Raw genomic sequence first — 14,881 nt, forward strand, 5'->3', positions numbered from 1 at the left:
GATAGCAAGCAAGACTAACAGATATCTCATTACCAGATCACACTTCGAAAATAGTGGGTAGATGAGGTTTCGAAGAAAAACTCAACTCTCATATCAGAATTAATTGCATGTGATGTATTGGGAAGTCTCACCAAGAAAGAGAGTTAGGGGAGTATATTTCGGGGCTAAAATCCACAAGTTTGATTTCCTCACAAGAAAGCAAAGCACGGAGCTGACACAACAAGAAGTGGTGACAGGAAAAAGTTTGATTCTTGAGGTAACAGTGCAATCACCCATGAGATTTAGATAATATGGTGCTACAAGTGGAAAATTACAAACCTATAGCTAGTCTGCTATCAGTCAGGGTGATAAGGTGGCAAGATGTGGGAATTTGGCTGGTCTTCAGGGGAAGAAGAAACCAAAAGCGTGGGAATAAAGGTACAAGAAAACACGGTATCCAGGTGATGAGATTACTCTAGAAGAGTGAGAAGGAGCAAGCAGTGATATCATTTTATAGAGGCTGCCATACTGTGATGTTTGAAAACATATAGAGAATGTATGACAAGATTTCGCATTGTTAGACCCAGAAACTGTAGGAGGGATTATACCAAATTATACAATAACTTTATTATTCGAATGTTGTAACTTGTTCTTCAAAAAATGATAACAAATAAAATTAATAATAAAACCACAGAATGACTGCTATTTGCATTACACAAGATTCACTGGAATAACCAAACTCAAAATAGACACGGTCATAAAACATACAATTTTTCAGCAGCTCAGTGGAGTACTTTAAACGGCTTTGAAAATGGAATGCCTTTCCATGTCTAATTTGCCTAATTTTAACAAACCCATACATTTTTTAATAACGTGTTAAATCTATTTTGAGTAATAAATTAGGTAACAATCATCATATATGGCAATTATATTTTTATTTTAAAGAATTTCTTGAAATACACCCTTCCTATTTCCCATTAAACTCTTTCTAATTAGAACTGTGGGTCTGCTGTGTGTGCTACCATACTTAAAACATTATCAGCAATACAGTACTAGTATTTGTTATCAAAGAAACAATATAGTAGTTTAATATAATTATAACACATGTCTGAACATCAATGAAGGCAATATGGTATTCTCACATAGTACAAGAAAAAAAATTTGGCCCAGTACTGCTGGTTCCTTGGGCTCAGTGTGACTAACGTTTGAATTTATCTTGCAACATAAAACAAATTGTACACTCTTGATGATTGTTCTTTCAGTTTAACCATAAGGAGTGTAAACTAACTTCTAATACAGACACCAATCCTAGTTGGATAGACTTAAAACCATAAACATATATACAAGAATAACTCCATTGTTTATTCCAATCAGAAATATAATGCTCAATGCTTTTCAGGGGCCACTCTAAACAGGAAAACAATATTGCAATGATTAATATAACAACATGTGTCTAGAAATGTTCATACACATAGCAAAACATGATGATTATTATAACAAATACTTGTGTCAGAACCACATGGGTGTTTAATCGACAAAACCAAAAAGGGATAAACCATGAATCGTGCAAACCCAAGTAGATGAAAATGATAGCGCAAGTTAAAAAATGAAATTAAGTCCTGTGCCTGAATAATCCCAAAACCTAAAAGCGCAGCCATCTGCCTATGTGTCAAGCATAGTTAGCCAGTGTTAGAAATTGGGGTCTCTAGTTGGCACTGGCTGGCGCTACTGCTCTCTCTGGGCTTCGGCAGCCCACGGGACAAATCACGATGATGCACAGTAGCAAGGGTGTGGGCACTCAGCGGCTACAGCTCTCTCTTGGCTGCGGCGGCCCATGGGACAAATCACGATGATGCACAGTAGCAAAGGGTGTGGGCACTCAGCAACAAAAGCTCTCTCTTGGCTGCGGCGGATCACAGGACTAATCACGATGAGGCAAAGTGGCAAAGGGTGCGGGTACTCAGCGACAGCAGCTCTCTCAGCTGCGGCGGCCCGCACGACAAAGGATGGTCTTGACCAGGTGGGTACCACGGTGGACGCTCAGCGGCCTCAGCTCTCTCTCAACTGCAGCGGTCCTCACAGATTCAGCAGAAGGTCCAAAGGTGCAGATTCCGGCGACCCCTCACCGGCGGCAGCTCTCTCTCAGCTGCAGAGGCCCACATGGATCCAGCAAAAGGTTTGAAGATACATATTTAGGTGGGCTCTCAGCGGCGACAGCTCTCTCCTTAGCTGCAGCGGCCCACACAGGTTTAGCAAAAAGGTTCAAAGGTTCAAAGTCAGGTGGGTGAAGTCTAATGTCCCTGAGACTTCTGCAGGAGATGCTCTCGATTTAGGCCCTCGGTTAGTTTCGTCGGCAACCTTGCTGAAAGTTGCAAAGTTCTTTCCTCTGTTCACTCAGACAGAGTTTCGTCTTGACATCCAGAAGGAACACACTTGGCCAAAATTCCAAAACATCCTGCCCTTTCAGAATGAGGGGGTCTGCTATAAGACACCCAGTGGGAGGTAGAGCCGTCATTCACCTTGTCAGGAACGGCCCTGATCGGATCAAAGAGTCACCCCTCCCCACGCTTGGAATACCGATCTCTCTCTCCAGCCAGGTCTGACCCAGCTGGCCTTGTTGCTCCAAAACCAGACGGCCAATACTCGCAACAGCCTGCAGTAAAGCTTTAGGCAAGAAACAGCCGAGTATTCAGGAAAGGCATTTCACAACATGTGACACTTAAACGGTACTTACTAAAAGGTGGCCCACACTAGCCTGAGCATAAACATATCAAACATATCAAACTCTAAGTTCCTATCGGGTTCCTAGGGCCGGATAGGGTGATAGAAAGTAATCCTTAACAAACAGGCTTCACAGATGTAAGCATTAGAGTTATCCTTATTCACACAGTCATTTATATACATGGAGCATTCGCGCTCTGGCACTGATTAGCAGTGGCACGGCGCCCAGAACATCTACATCCAGCCAACATACAAGACAGGATGTGGGGGAGAACTAACCATCCCTTTGGGGGTTATCCTCACTAAGGCGGAAAAATCTGGACAGACCGTCAGCATTGGCGTGTTCTGTACCAGGGCGGTGATCCACCGTGAAATCCATACCCTGTAGGGAAATGGACTACCTCAACAACTTGGGATTCTCACCCCTCATCTGCATCAACCATCTAAGGGGCCTGTGGTTTGTCTGAACCCGGAAGCGAGTCCCAAACAGGTATGGTCTCAACTTCTTCAGCACCCAGACCACAGCAAATGCCTCATGCTCAATTGCACTCCACTTCTGTTCCCGGGGAAGTAACCTCCTACTTAGGAAGGCTACCAGTTGGTCTAGTCCCCCCTCACTCATCTGTGACAGAACAGATCCTATACCAAGCTCTGAGGCATCCTTCTGCACAACAAATTCCTTTGAAAAGTTGGGCGCCTGAAGCACGGATGCGGTGCACATGGCAGTCTTCAGGGCGTCAAAAGCTTTCTGACAGGTGTCAGTCCAGTTAACCTTCTTTGGCTGTTTCTTAGAAGTCAGCTCATTCAAGGGTGCAACAATGTTGCCATATCCCTTGACAAACCTCTTGAAGTACCCCGTGAGTCCTAAGAAGGCCCTCACCTCCATCTAAGTCTTGGGGGGTTCCCACGCCAGGATAGTTTCAATTTTGGGCAGAAGGGGTGCGACCTGGCTGCTCCCCACCTGGTGGCCCAAATATACTACAGAACCCTGCCCAATCTGGCACTTACTGGCTTTGATTGTGAGGTTTGCCCTCCGCAGTGCCATCAAAACTTCCCAGAGGTGGCGCCGGTGGTCCTCCCAAGAGGAGCTAAACACTGCAATGTCATCCAAGTAGGCAGCACTGAAGTCTTCCAGCCCAACCAACACCCTGTTGACCAACCTCTGAAAGGTGGCAGGGGCATTCTTCATTGCAAAGGGCATCACCCGGAACAGGTAGTGCCCATCGGGGGTGGAGAAGGCTGACCTCTCCTTGGCCCCCTCGGTCAAGGCGATCTGCCAATACCCAGACGTCAAATCAAATGTAATGAGGTATTTGGCAGCCTGCAACCGATCTATGAGCTCATCAGCTCTGGGGATGGAGTGCGCGTCAGTCTTTGTGACTGAGTTTAGGCCCCTATAGTCCACACAGAACCGAAGTTCTGGGGTGGCACCGGGTGCGGCAGCTTTCGGGACCAGGACCACTGGGCTGGACCACAGGCTGCTCAAGGACTCAATCACCCCAAGAGCAAAAATTTTGGTGACCTCTTCCTTAATGAAGGCCCTTACCCGGTCAGTCACACGGTAAGCCTTATGCTTAATGGGAGGACTACCTAACAATAGAAGGTACAGCAATGGGAGGAGTATCCTCGGTGTCCACGTTATGGACACACCAATCAGTGACACTAGGCACCAGGGAGAACAGATCACTGAATTGTCCCAATAGTTGGGGACAATCACCCAGCTGCTCAGGAGTCAGTGCGGGGGAGAGGACCACCCCTTCCACTGACCCATCTTGCTCCCCGGCACACAGGAGATCAGCACTCCTCCTCCATCCCAGCAACTGTGGCCAGAAGCATGCCCAACTCAGACCTCTCAAAGTGGGGCTTCAAACAGTTAACATGTAGGACCCACAAGAGGTGCCTGGGAGACTGCAAGTCCACCATGTAGGTAACAGGACTATTGCGCTCCACCACCTCAAAGGATCCACCTATCCTGGAGCGCATAGGGCTCCACTGGGGTCATGACCCAGACCTTCTATCCAGGCTGAAACTCGATCAGAGTGGTATTCTGATAGCGACAGTGTTTCATCCCATCCTGGCTGGCTTCCAGGTTTGCCTCAGCAAGGTTCCTGAAACGCGGAGTCTGGTTTCTGAAGGCCAGCATGTAACTGAACACATCCTGGGGAGGTTTCCTGGGAGATTGTTCCCAGCCTTCCTTGACCAGACTCAGAGGCCATCTGACCCGGTGACCATTGAGCAGCTCAAAGGGACTGAACCCTAAGGACTTCTGTGGCACCTCACGGTAGGCAAACAACAGGCATGGCAAGAGGACATCCCACTTACGCCTCATGGGCTCACCTAGGCCCATAATCATGCCCTTAAGGGTCCGGTTGAACCCCTCAACCAGCCCATTACCCTGGGGATGGTAAGGAGTGGTGAACTTAATTGTTACCCCACACTCCTCCCACAGAGACTTCATGTACTTGGAGATGAAATAGATCCCCCTATCGGACACCACCTCTCTGGGGAATCCCACGCAGGAGAAAATCCCCATCAGTGCCCATCCAACCACGGGGCCGTCACCGTCCTGAGCGGGATGGCCTCAGGGTACCAGGTGGCATGGTCCACCAAGACCAGGATGAACCTGTTGCCCATGGCTGTCTTGGGATCCAGAGGCCCTACAATATCAATGCCCGCTCTATCAAATGGGGTACTCACAACAGGGAAGGGCTTCAGTGGGGCCTTAACCTTCCCCCCACTCTTCCCACTTGCCTGGCAAGTCTCACACATCTTGCAGTGAGCATCTGAGCTCCTGCGCATCTGGGGCAAATAGCAGTGGGTGACCAGCCTCTCAAAGGTCTTGGTCTGCCCCAGATGTCCGGCCAAAGGCACATCATGAGCCAACCTCATTAGGAAGGTCCTAAAGCGCTTGGGTACCACAAGCACACGGGCTGATCCAGGCTTAGCAACCTTAGGCTCGCTGTAAAGGAGGTAATTCTCCCAATAGATCCAATGTGACCCTGTCTCATCACCAGCTGCCTGGGCGGCGGCCTGTCGCCGCACTCCCTCTAGAGAAGGACAGGTTCTATGTTGCTCTAATAACTCCTCCCCGTAGGGCCCCCCTTCCTGCTGCCAATGGGTCAGCTCGGGTAGGTCTCGCAGTTCAGCCACTTGTTCCCCTTTAGGTTCCAGGGCATCCCCCTCAGGGTCTGCTCCCTCCGAGACCGTGGGAACCGTGGGGGGCGGTTTCCGGCGCCCCCTACCCCTTCTCTTTAAGGCAGGGACCTGGGCCATAATTTCAGGCTCCAGGCCCTCCTGCACACCCTTCTGAGCTGTCATGGACCGAGTGGTTGCACACGCCCACTCTGGCAGTCCCAACATTTCTAAATGGGACTTTCTCTCCACCGTAGCCCACGGGGAGTTCTCTAGATCATTGCCAACAGTCTACAGGCATGGCGGGCCTCACAGCCACTTTAAGAGTTACTGAGACTCACCCCCCACTCGAAGGGAACCTGAGCTACCTCACGCTGGCTCTTTGAGTTGTCTGCTGACACTACGGGACAGAACGCATGGGGGACAATCTGTTCTTTGGACACCAAACTGGAGCTGACAGCAGTCACACTAGCTCCCGTGTCTCTGAGAGCCTCCACCCAATGGCCATTGATGGTCACCCACTGCCGGTACTTCTTAGTGTTATTCGGCAGTGTGGGGTTAGGGACCTTCTCAAAGTTTCCTAGCGATCCAAGGGTCAACTCAACGGGATCCCACCCACCTTGGACCTCCATCTCCTCCCCCCCAGAGCTACACTGGCAATTTGACGGAATGGTGCATGGTGAGGTGTATGAGGGGATGCATTGGGGTCCCTCTGGGGACACTGGGGATCATAATATCGGTGGCCCACTTGACCACACTTGAAACAAGTAAGTGGTCCCCTCTGAACTGGCCTACCGGTCGGGGACACTGGCTTCTTCTCAAGGGGAGGCTTGCTTCCCTGGGGAATTACTTTGGGGCAATTTCTGGAACTACCTCGGCTAACCCTTGTCCCCCCCACTTCTCTGCTGGGGATCCTGCACACCTCTGGCGAAGTCTCCCACAAAACCTTTGCAGACCCGGGTGCCCACCCTGAGGTCCGCCTCCTCAGCAAGCTTCCTAGGATTAGTCAGCTTGGTAATAATCTGGTGCTGGCATAGCACTGGAAAACAGTTACTAGAAAAATGTTCCCATGCAAACAAATCGTACAACTGCTCAAAAGTTTTCAACTTGCTACCGTTCATCCAGCGATCCATTTCTCTTCAGAAATAAGATACCTATTCAACCCATGTGGTACCCTCTAACTTCTTACAGGTTCTAAACATCTGCCTGCACATTTCTGGGGTCAAGCCATAATGGGTCAACAAAGCGTCCTTCATATGGGCATGCACCATCCTGCTCTCCTCAGGCAGGTCCAACTGGGGATCCCTTCCATCACTCACAAAGCATCCCCACAACCCCGCTCCCCAATCCTTCTCAGGGACCCTGTGGGACACCATTGCTATCTCATATGCGGCAAACCATTTCCCAATATTCTCACTCTTGTGAAAATCCTAAATAATATCTTGAGGACTATAAACTCTACTCTCAGGAGTTACTAAAGGTATGGTGCCACCAGAGGGGGAGACCGGGACACTCCACGCCCTGATCTCTATCTCCCTCAACATTCTCTCATGCTCCACTTTTATTTTCTCAAGTTCAATTGACAATTGATTCTTCTCAATGTCTAACTTCTTACTCTCAAGGTCCTTCTGACCTTCCAATTTAGCCATCTCCAAACTATGCCTCCTATCCCTCTCCCTGTCCTCCAGCTCTTCTGGGGTCAGGCTCCTTTGGGATACACTAGTACCTGGATTGGAGTGTGTTCTATCCCCACCCACCTCTACTGCATAATCCGGCAGACTTCCAGCGTTCTCAACCTCATCCCCGGCAGACTCTCTAGCTTCCCACCAGGCCTTTAGCGCATTCTGGTGCTCCTCCTTCCTAGAGAGGCTGATCACAGGGACTGCAAATTGCTTACAAAATGACTTCAGCTGTCTGGCTGTATAGGTATCTAATAATTCCTCCTCAAAGGTGAGATCCTCCGAAGGATTGGACGTTGGCCTTCCTCTACTAGCAGTACTTATGGCTGCTATCAACAAGTCACTACTAAGACAACCAACCAAACAATAAAATAAATGTTGTGGCTGCGCGTGGTCTACACTCACCAGTGGTGTTTACCAGTTATTGTACGTGGATCATAAAGTCAAGTCCTGATCCCACCGCTGCCTGCCAAGGCTAGAAATGGGGGTCTCTAGTTGGCCCTGGCTGGCGCCACTGACCAAATAGGGACCCTTCTTCCTAAGTCAGGGCAAGTGAGTCACTCCCTTTGACAACGTCTAGGCCTATCTCAGAGGCAGTGTGTGAAGCGTTTATGGCCACGTACAATAAGGCAGTAGTGACAACACAAAAGTACACAACTCAGGTAGATATAGAACAATTATATCTTTATCTAACAGTTTAACTCATAGCGTTTCAACAACTACAATTCACGTCAACCTGTAGGGACTCAAAGAAACAACAACGTATTCACCAAAGCATGACACTGACTGATTTCAGGGTCGGGCCAACGCGACCCGTTGCCCACCAGATACCTGTCGTTGGAAAGGGATACAGCATGCAGGGGATACAGCATGCAGCTTTGCGAAAAAGCAGAGACGTGCACAGACGGACTCCCAGTGACCACAAGTCTTGAAGGCTGAGGTCCTCAGCGTGCATTGATTCGGGCACTCAGGGACAGGCAGGCGCTCAGTGGCAGTAGCGCACGGCTGCAGCCGCCCGGGCTGGTGGTGGCGTTGACTCTCGTTGTGCAGCTCCACGTGGGCTCACAGCGGCAGCAGCTCTTTCTTAGCTGTGGCGGCCCACAGGACAAATACCAAGGATGCAAAGTTGTCAATGGTGCGGGCGCTCAGTGGCCACAGCTCCCTCTTAGCTGCGGCGGCCCGCGGGGCAAATTATAAGGATGCAAAGTAGCACAGGGTGTGGGCACTCAGCGGCTACAGCTCTCTCTTGGTTGCGGCGGCCCACGGGACAAATAACGATAATGCACAGTAGCAAAGCGTGTGGGCACTCAGCGGCTAAAGCTCTCTCGTGGCTGCGGCGGCCCACAAGACAAATCATGATGATGCACAGTAGCAAAGGGTGTGGGCACTCAGCGGCTATATCACTCTCTTGGCTGCGGCAGCCCACAGGACAAATCACAATGATGCACAGTAGCAAAGGGTGTGGGCACTCTGCAGCTACAGCTCTCTCTTGGCTGCGGCGGCCCACGGGACAAATCACGATGAGGCAAAGTGTCAGAGGGTGTGGGCACTAAGTGACAGCAGCTCTCTCTCAGCTGCGGCGGCCCGCACAACAAAGGATGGTCTCGACCAGGCGGGCACCACAGTGGACGCTCAGCGGCCACAGCTCTATCTCAACTGCATCGGTCAACGCAGATTCAGCAGAAGGTCCGAAGGTGCAGATTCTGGTGGGCCCTCAGCGGCAGCAGCTCTCTCTCAGCTGCAGCTGCCCACACCGATCCAGCGAAAGGTTTGAAGATACAGATTTAGGCGGGCTCTCAGCAGTGGCAGCCCTCTTCTTAGCTGCAGCGGCACACACAGGTACAGCCAAAGTTTAGAAAGTCTCAATTCCGATTCAGGCAGGCTCTCAGCGGCGGCAGCTCTCTCTTTTCTGCAGCGGCACGCACAGGTTTAGGAAAAGTTCAGAAGTGCCCAGTGTGAGGTCCTCACAGTAGAACGAGAGGCTCCGGATTTCTCAACGGAGACCTCACCTGCAAGCAGAACTCCTCGCACAGGAATTCCGACGGCTGACGGGGTGAAGTTTAATGTCCTTGAGACTTCTACAGAAGGCGCTCTCGATTTAGGCCCTCGTGTAGTTTCTTCGGCAACCTTGATGAAAGTTGCAAAGTCCTTTCCTCTGTTTACTCGGACTGAGTTTCGTTTTGACATTCAGAAGGAACACACTTGGCCAAAGTTCCAGCGTGGCATTTTATACCTTAAAAATCTTTGTTCTCGAAGGTTGCAAATCACTGACTCCTGTCAGAACCAGTTCGGTGGGGTTGGGGAGAACTTGGTTTACGAGGCAACATCCTGCCCTTTCAGAGTGAGGGGGTCTGCTATCAGACACCCAGTGGGAGACGGAGCCATCATTCACCTTGTCAGGCAGAGCCCTGCTCGGATTAAAGAGTCACCCCTCCCAACGCTTGGAATAACGATTTCTCTCTCAAGCCAGGTCTGGCCCAGCTGGCCCTGTTGCTCCAAAACCAGACGGCCAATACACATACTCGCACCAGCCTGCAGTAAAGCTTTAGGCAAGAAACTACCGTGTTTTCAGGAAATTTCACAACATGTGGCACCTAAACGGTCCTTACTAAAAGGTGGCCCACACTGGCCTGAGCATAAACATATCAAAATCGAAGTTCCTATTGGGTTCCTAGGGCTGGATAGGGTGATAGAAAGTAATCCTTAACAAACAGGCTACACAGATGTAAGCATTAGAGTTATCCTTAGTCACACAGTCATTTATATACAGGGAGCATTCGTGCTGTGGCTCTGATTGGCAGTGGCACGGCACCCAGCCAACATACAAGACAGACATCCAGCCAACATACAAGACAGGAAGAGCAAAAGGGCAAGAGGACCTACACCAATGGTGCCAGGTCTAACATCCAGTCAATGTACATCAAGATGCTGAGTGTAAAATTAGACTAAGACTGAAAAATTACTCACTAGTTCCAACTGCAGTAAGGCACGACAATCTACAGATGCAGACATAGATTGCAAGCTGTTTAAAAGAAACCAATATGCAACTCTGAAAATATAGGTAACCTGTACGCATGCATATTTACCATGAAACATGCATCCCTCTCAGGCAGGTTGAACTAAGCCTAACTGGACCATCTGGGACCTTGTATTGAAGGGGAACCACTGAGACTCAAAGAGCAATGCTCCCGTCAAAAAATATCTTCTTACTTTCAAAAATAGAACAAATACCTTATAATACACACATATGAGACCACTAAGGAATCACGCAAGTCAACTCTGCACCTCTCAATAAATACCTGTAACAAACAGCGTGAAGGGATTCCAATATGCTTCTTGATAGACTCGCTCTGATGTGTATTCTAAGTCTTTCGTATAAGATGAGACTACTAGTTATACGCACTCACTAGAACGAACTCCAGCACCATATTTGTGGGACAAAGTGTCTGTAAATAAACAGTATGAGATACTCAAAATCATCTAATACTGTATACCCATGACATTTTAGAACAAAGTACTGCAAGGCCCAAAAATGTTTGTCCATGGTGTTTTAAGAAACAGATCAAAACAATACTAATAAAAATGATATGATGTTCCTGACATTGATGCTCACCCAATACAAAAAAACACTAAATCACTGAAGTCAAACCGTACCCCTGTCTAATGTCTCCAGAAGCTAGGAGTACAGTGTGCAACTCTAAAATATAAAATCTACAAAAAAAGAAAGTCAGAAACCAATGCCACCATACACCACTCGTGTTCTTTCAATGTTAATTATGCATATTACAAATGCTATAATCAGACATGAATCATTAATCTGGCACATGCTGACTATTCAGTTTGGTAACCACAGCAATGTTAAATCAGTACATCAACATGACATTATGATTGGATCAACCTCATGTATAAAAAATAACCTGTTGCTGCACTCTAAGTTATGAATGTGAATAATCACATCAGTAAAGAAAAAACTACTTAATAAAATGTTAGTGTTGTATGAAGCCAATTCAAAGAAAATAACTCATGTCAATTTTGTCATTGAGCACTCGTGGGGGCATAGTGTCAAGACGTTTGATCCAAAATCTCTCTCTCTCTGCAGGAGTATTTTTGAATTGTTCCATCAAAGAACATTGGCTTATAATTCTACCACCTGGAAGGGTATCTGAGCTATAGTCTGACTTCATTCTATTCAATGTAAAGCCAAATTGGAGTTTGAAATTCTTTAACGGTTCATGCTTTTATGCTCAGTTATACGGATTTTTATTTTCCTTTCCGTTTTCCCCAATATGCATATTAATTATAACACATGTCTGAACATCAATGGAAACAAGATGGTATTCTCAGCTATTCTCAACTTCCATCCAAGAACATTGGCTAATAGTTCTACCACCTGGAAGGGTACCTGAGCTATAGTCTGACTGCATTCTATTCAATGTAAAGCCAAATTGGAGTTTGCATTTCTATTACGTTTCATGCTTTTATGCCCAGTTATAAAGATTTTTCTTTTCCTTTCCGTTTTCCCCAATATGTATATTAATTATAACACATGTCTGAACATCAATGGAAGCAAGATAGTATTCTCAAGTAGTGTGCCAGGTTATTTTATATGTCATCGGACGGGTTATGTATCAGAAGTTTGCATTTATATTGTCACCTACCTTGACTTTAGAATATTTTATTTTGTCAAAATCTTCATTGGCTCCCCTTTCCTCCTTAAGGTGGAGTAAATTATGAGAAGCTTGACCACCATGAACTGTTTTTTCCTCATTGTACATTGGACAAAGGGTTTCTTCTTCGGATTGAACTGGTATATCCTCTTCATGAATAACATTAGCCGGAACCTGGGCAAAAAGTAATATATGTGAATCAATTCAATCAATATCATTTAAAGCTAGTGTCATACATCAAATAAAGTCTTAGTGAGCTATTATTGTGATTAATTGATTTTCATAAAAGGTTAATAAGATGTTTAAATACGTTAAACTTATTAGCGAAGAGCAGCAATAGGTGTAACGATCACAAACGCTCAGCATAATGACATGGCATAGTAGTGGGCAAAAAAACATATAAACTTTTTCTGAGTCCACTAGAAATATGTAATTGAACATTATGACTTGTTTTATCAAGCTTTTGACTCAGCACAGTTAATTCTTCTGTCACTTTTAGTATTTCATCAGAAAGTCCAAAACATTTTTTTTTTAAATGTCAAATACTGATACTGATACTGATTGTCTAACGCTGGGGATGGGTTTGATTATACACTGAATATTTTAACTTTCTGAGTGGAAGACTGCTAATGTATACGGACTTAGGAAAATAAAAACTGAATTTAAAACATTATGGTTAAAGGGAAAAGAAAGACTGAAAGGTGTGGCATCTGTAATAGGATATTGGGATACCTCGCAGTTAACCTTTGTTTCAGGAGTGGATTTGAACCCCCTGAAGAAGTCCATATGGACGAAATGCTTTGGCACAAGAAGATGATTTTTTTAAAAAGAGCATATTCTTCAATAAAGGAGTCGTTTATTACAATTAAGAAGAAAGAGTCTCAGCAGTATTTGACATATTGTAAAAAAAAATTGAGACTGTCTGATGAAATACTAAAAGTGACAGAAGAATTGACTGTGCTGAGTCAAATGTTTGATAACATTTGTAGGGAGTTTGCTTCTGTATGGGGGTAAGAGGTTGACCCTTCTGACTTGTGCACTGAAGAATGTGAATACAAGGAAATTTACTTCTTACATACAGTTCCTGATCAAGAAATAGGAGCAGGGTGCTCTGCCTCAGCCTCTTGTTGTAAATCACTTAATATTATGCCTTGTATTCATGATGTAATAACTTATGAAGGGTAACCCTTGTGGTTCATGATATAATAACTTCTTAAAAAACAATGAAGGAATACATACATTTATGTTTTTGCTATTGATAGTACAAACAAGGAATGGCTGAAGCACTTTTTTCAGGAAAACTTACATCTATAATTAAAAATGTCCTAGCTAACATAACGGTAAGTTTTGATTCTATTAAGAAGTCGGAGGCAAGGGTTGGGTTTACACTTTCCCCACTTTATTACACAGCAGTCATATTAAAGTATTAAACAAACCACTTTTACCAGAAACCACAGGGAAATTGGCCAAAACTAACAGACAAAATATTCTAGCAAGTGCCATCATCCAATCCGGTGTCAGGTTTCTTCATATAGTCCCTTGTCTCTGCCCTGGAAATCCTTTTTCATATTGCGAGTCACACCATTGTTCTTTTCCAACACATCTTGCTTTCCAGGATCTACGCCTGCAATTAAAGAAGTGAAATTACCACTAGAATTTGACTCTAAAGGAATGACTAAGCAATTAAGTGTGCATTAGAACATTCAAGAGCAGAGAACAACTTTCAACAGTCAATATCAAGAAGCTAGAAACACACTGCATAAAAACATACATCAGAAACGTATTACATACTGCCATGGGAAGGGTTTCCCAGATCAGGTATCCGCAGATGGGATAATACTTAAAAAATTGAAACATTCTGTTACGTTAAATGGAAATTTGTCATTCTCTGTCAGGACCGAAGGCTCGGATTATGCTAGATTAAGCTTACTTACCATCAAATAAGCCATATCCAAAATGGGCTTAAAATAGAACCTCTTAAAAGGCAGAATCTGAGGACCAATCAGCCAAATTCATAATGTCCTCAAGTCGTGCGCCTAGAAAGAAAGCCTTGGAGGCCAAAGCCCCTTTTGTGGAATGGGCTCCAAAAATCTTGAGGTCTACACCAACCTCCTCCATTACCCAACCCACCCAGCATGCAATAGTGGGGGAACGAAACTGCCTTGTGAGGTTTCTGGAGAGCAATAAGGAGCTGTCTGTCCCTGGAGGCCTAGAGTCTGCTGACATCTCCTCATAGGCGTTTAAACACTGCACCACGCATTGCTTAGGCGACTCAGGCAATGCTCGAAACTCAATAACCCCATGTGTGATATATAGTACGCCAACTAATTCTAAAACACACCCCCTTAGGAGAAACTTTTCTTACAGTGATATCCACTTCCATCAGAAACCCTTCTACACAATATCAAACGGGAGAAGCATTGCCAGCTTTGCCGAAAACTCTTTACCCGAAAGACACCATTAGGTTTGCAAGAGTAGAAAAGGTTGAGCACATTATTACCATCCCAAAGTTCCACATACAGTGGCTCTGTTTGAAGGGATAACCTGATACCCTTAAGCAATCGGCACACAAAAGGATGTTACCCCACCGTGGAATCATCTACGGGTACATGGCCGGCCGATATTGCTGAACAGAAGGTGTTGATGGAGCGATAGGCCAAGCCTGTTGGGGCTGGCTGGGCAGACAATTCAGGATCTGAAGTA

General features: G+C 46.2%; 1 protein-coding gene across 11 annotated transcripts in view; it reads right to left on the reverse strand.

Moving 5' to 3' along the window:
- The window catches only part of DCDC2C (doublecortin domain containing 2C), a 5,988,712-nt gene that overhangs the window by 4,932,745 nt on the left and 1,041,086 nt on the right, over window positions 1–14,881 (reverse strand). For all 11 annotated transcript variants that reach the window (XM_078647857.1, XM_078647853.1, XM_078647855.1 and 8 more), the window contains one exon: window positions 12,170–12,352. In XM_078647857.1, coding sequence (XP_078503983.1) covers window positions 12,170–12,352 — 183 coding nt within the window. The remainder of the gene's footprint in view (window positions 1–12,169; window positions 12,353–14,881) is intronic.

Source organism: Lissotriton helveticus, chromosome 6 (genome assembly GCF_964261635.1).
Source record: "Lissotriton helveticus chromosome 6, aLisHel1.1, whole genome shotgun sequence".
NCBI lineage: Eukaryota > Metazoa > Chordata > Amphibia > Caudata > Salamandridae > Lissotriton > Lissotriton helveticus.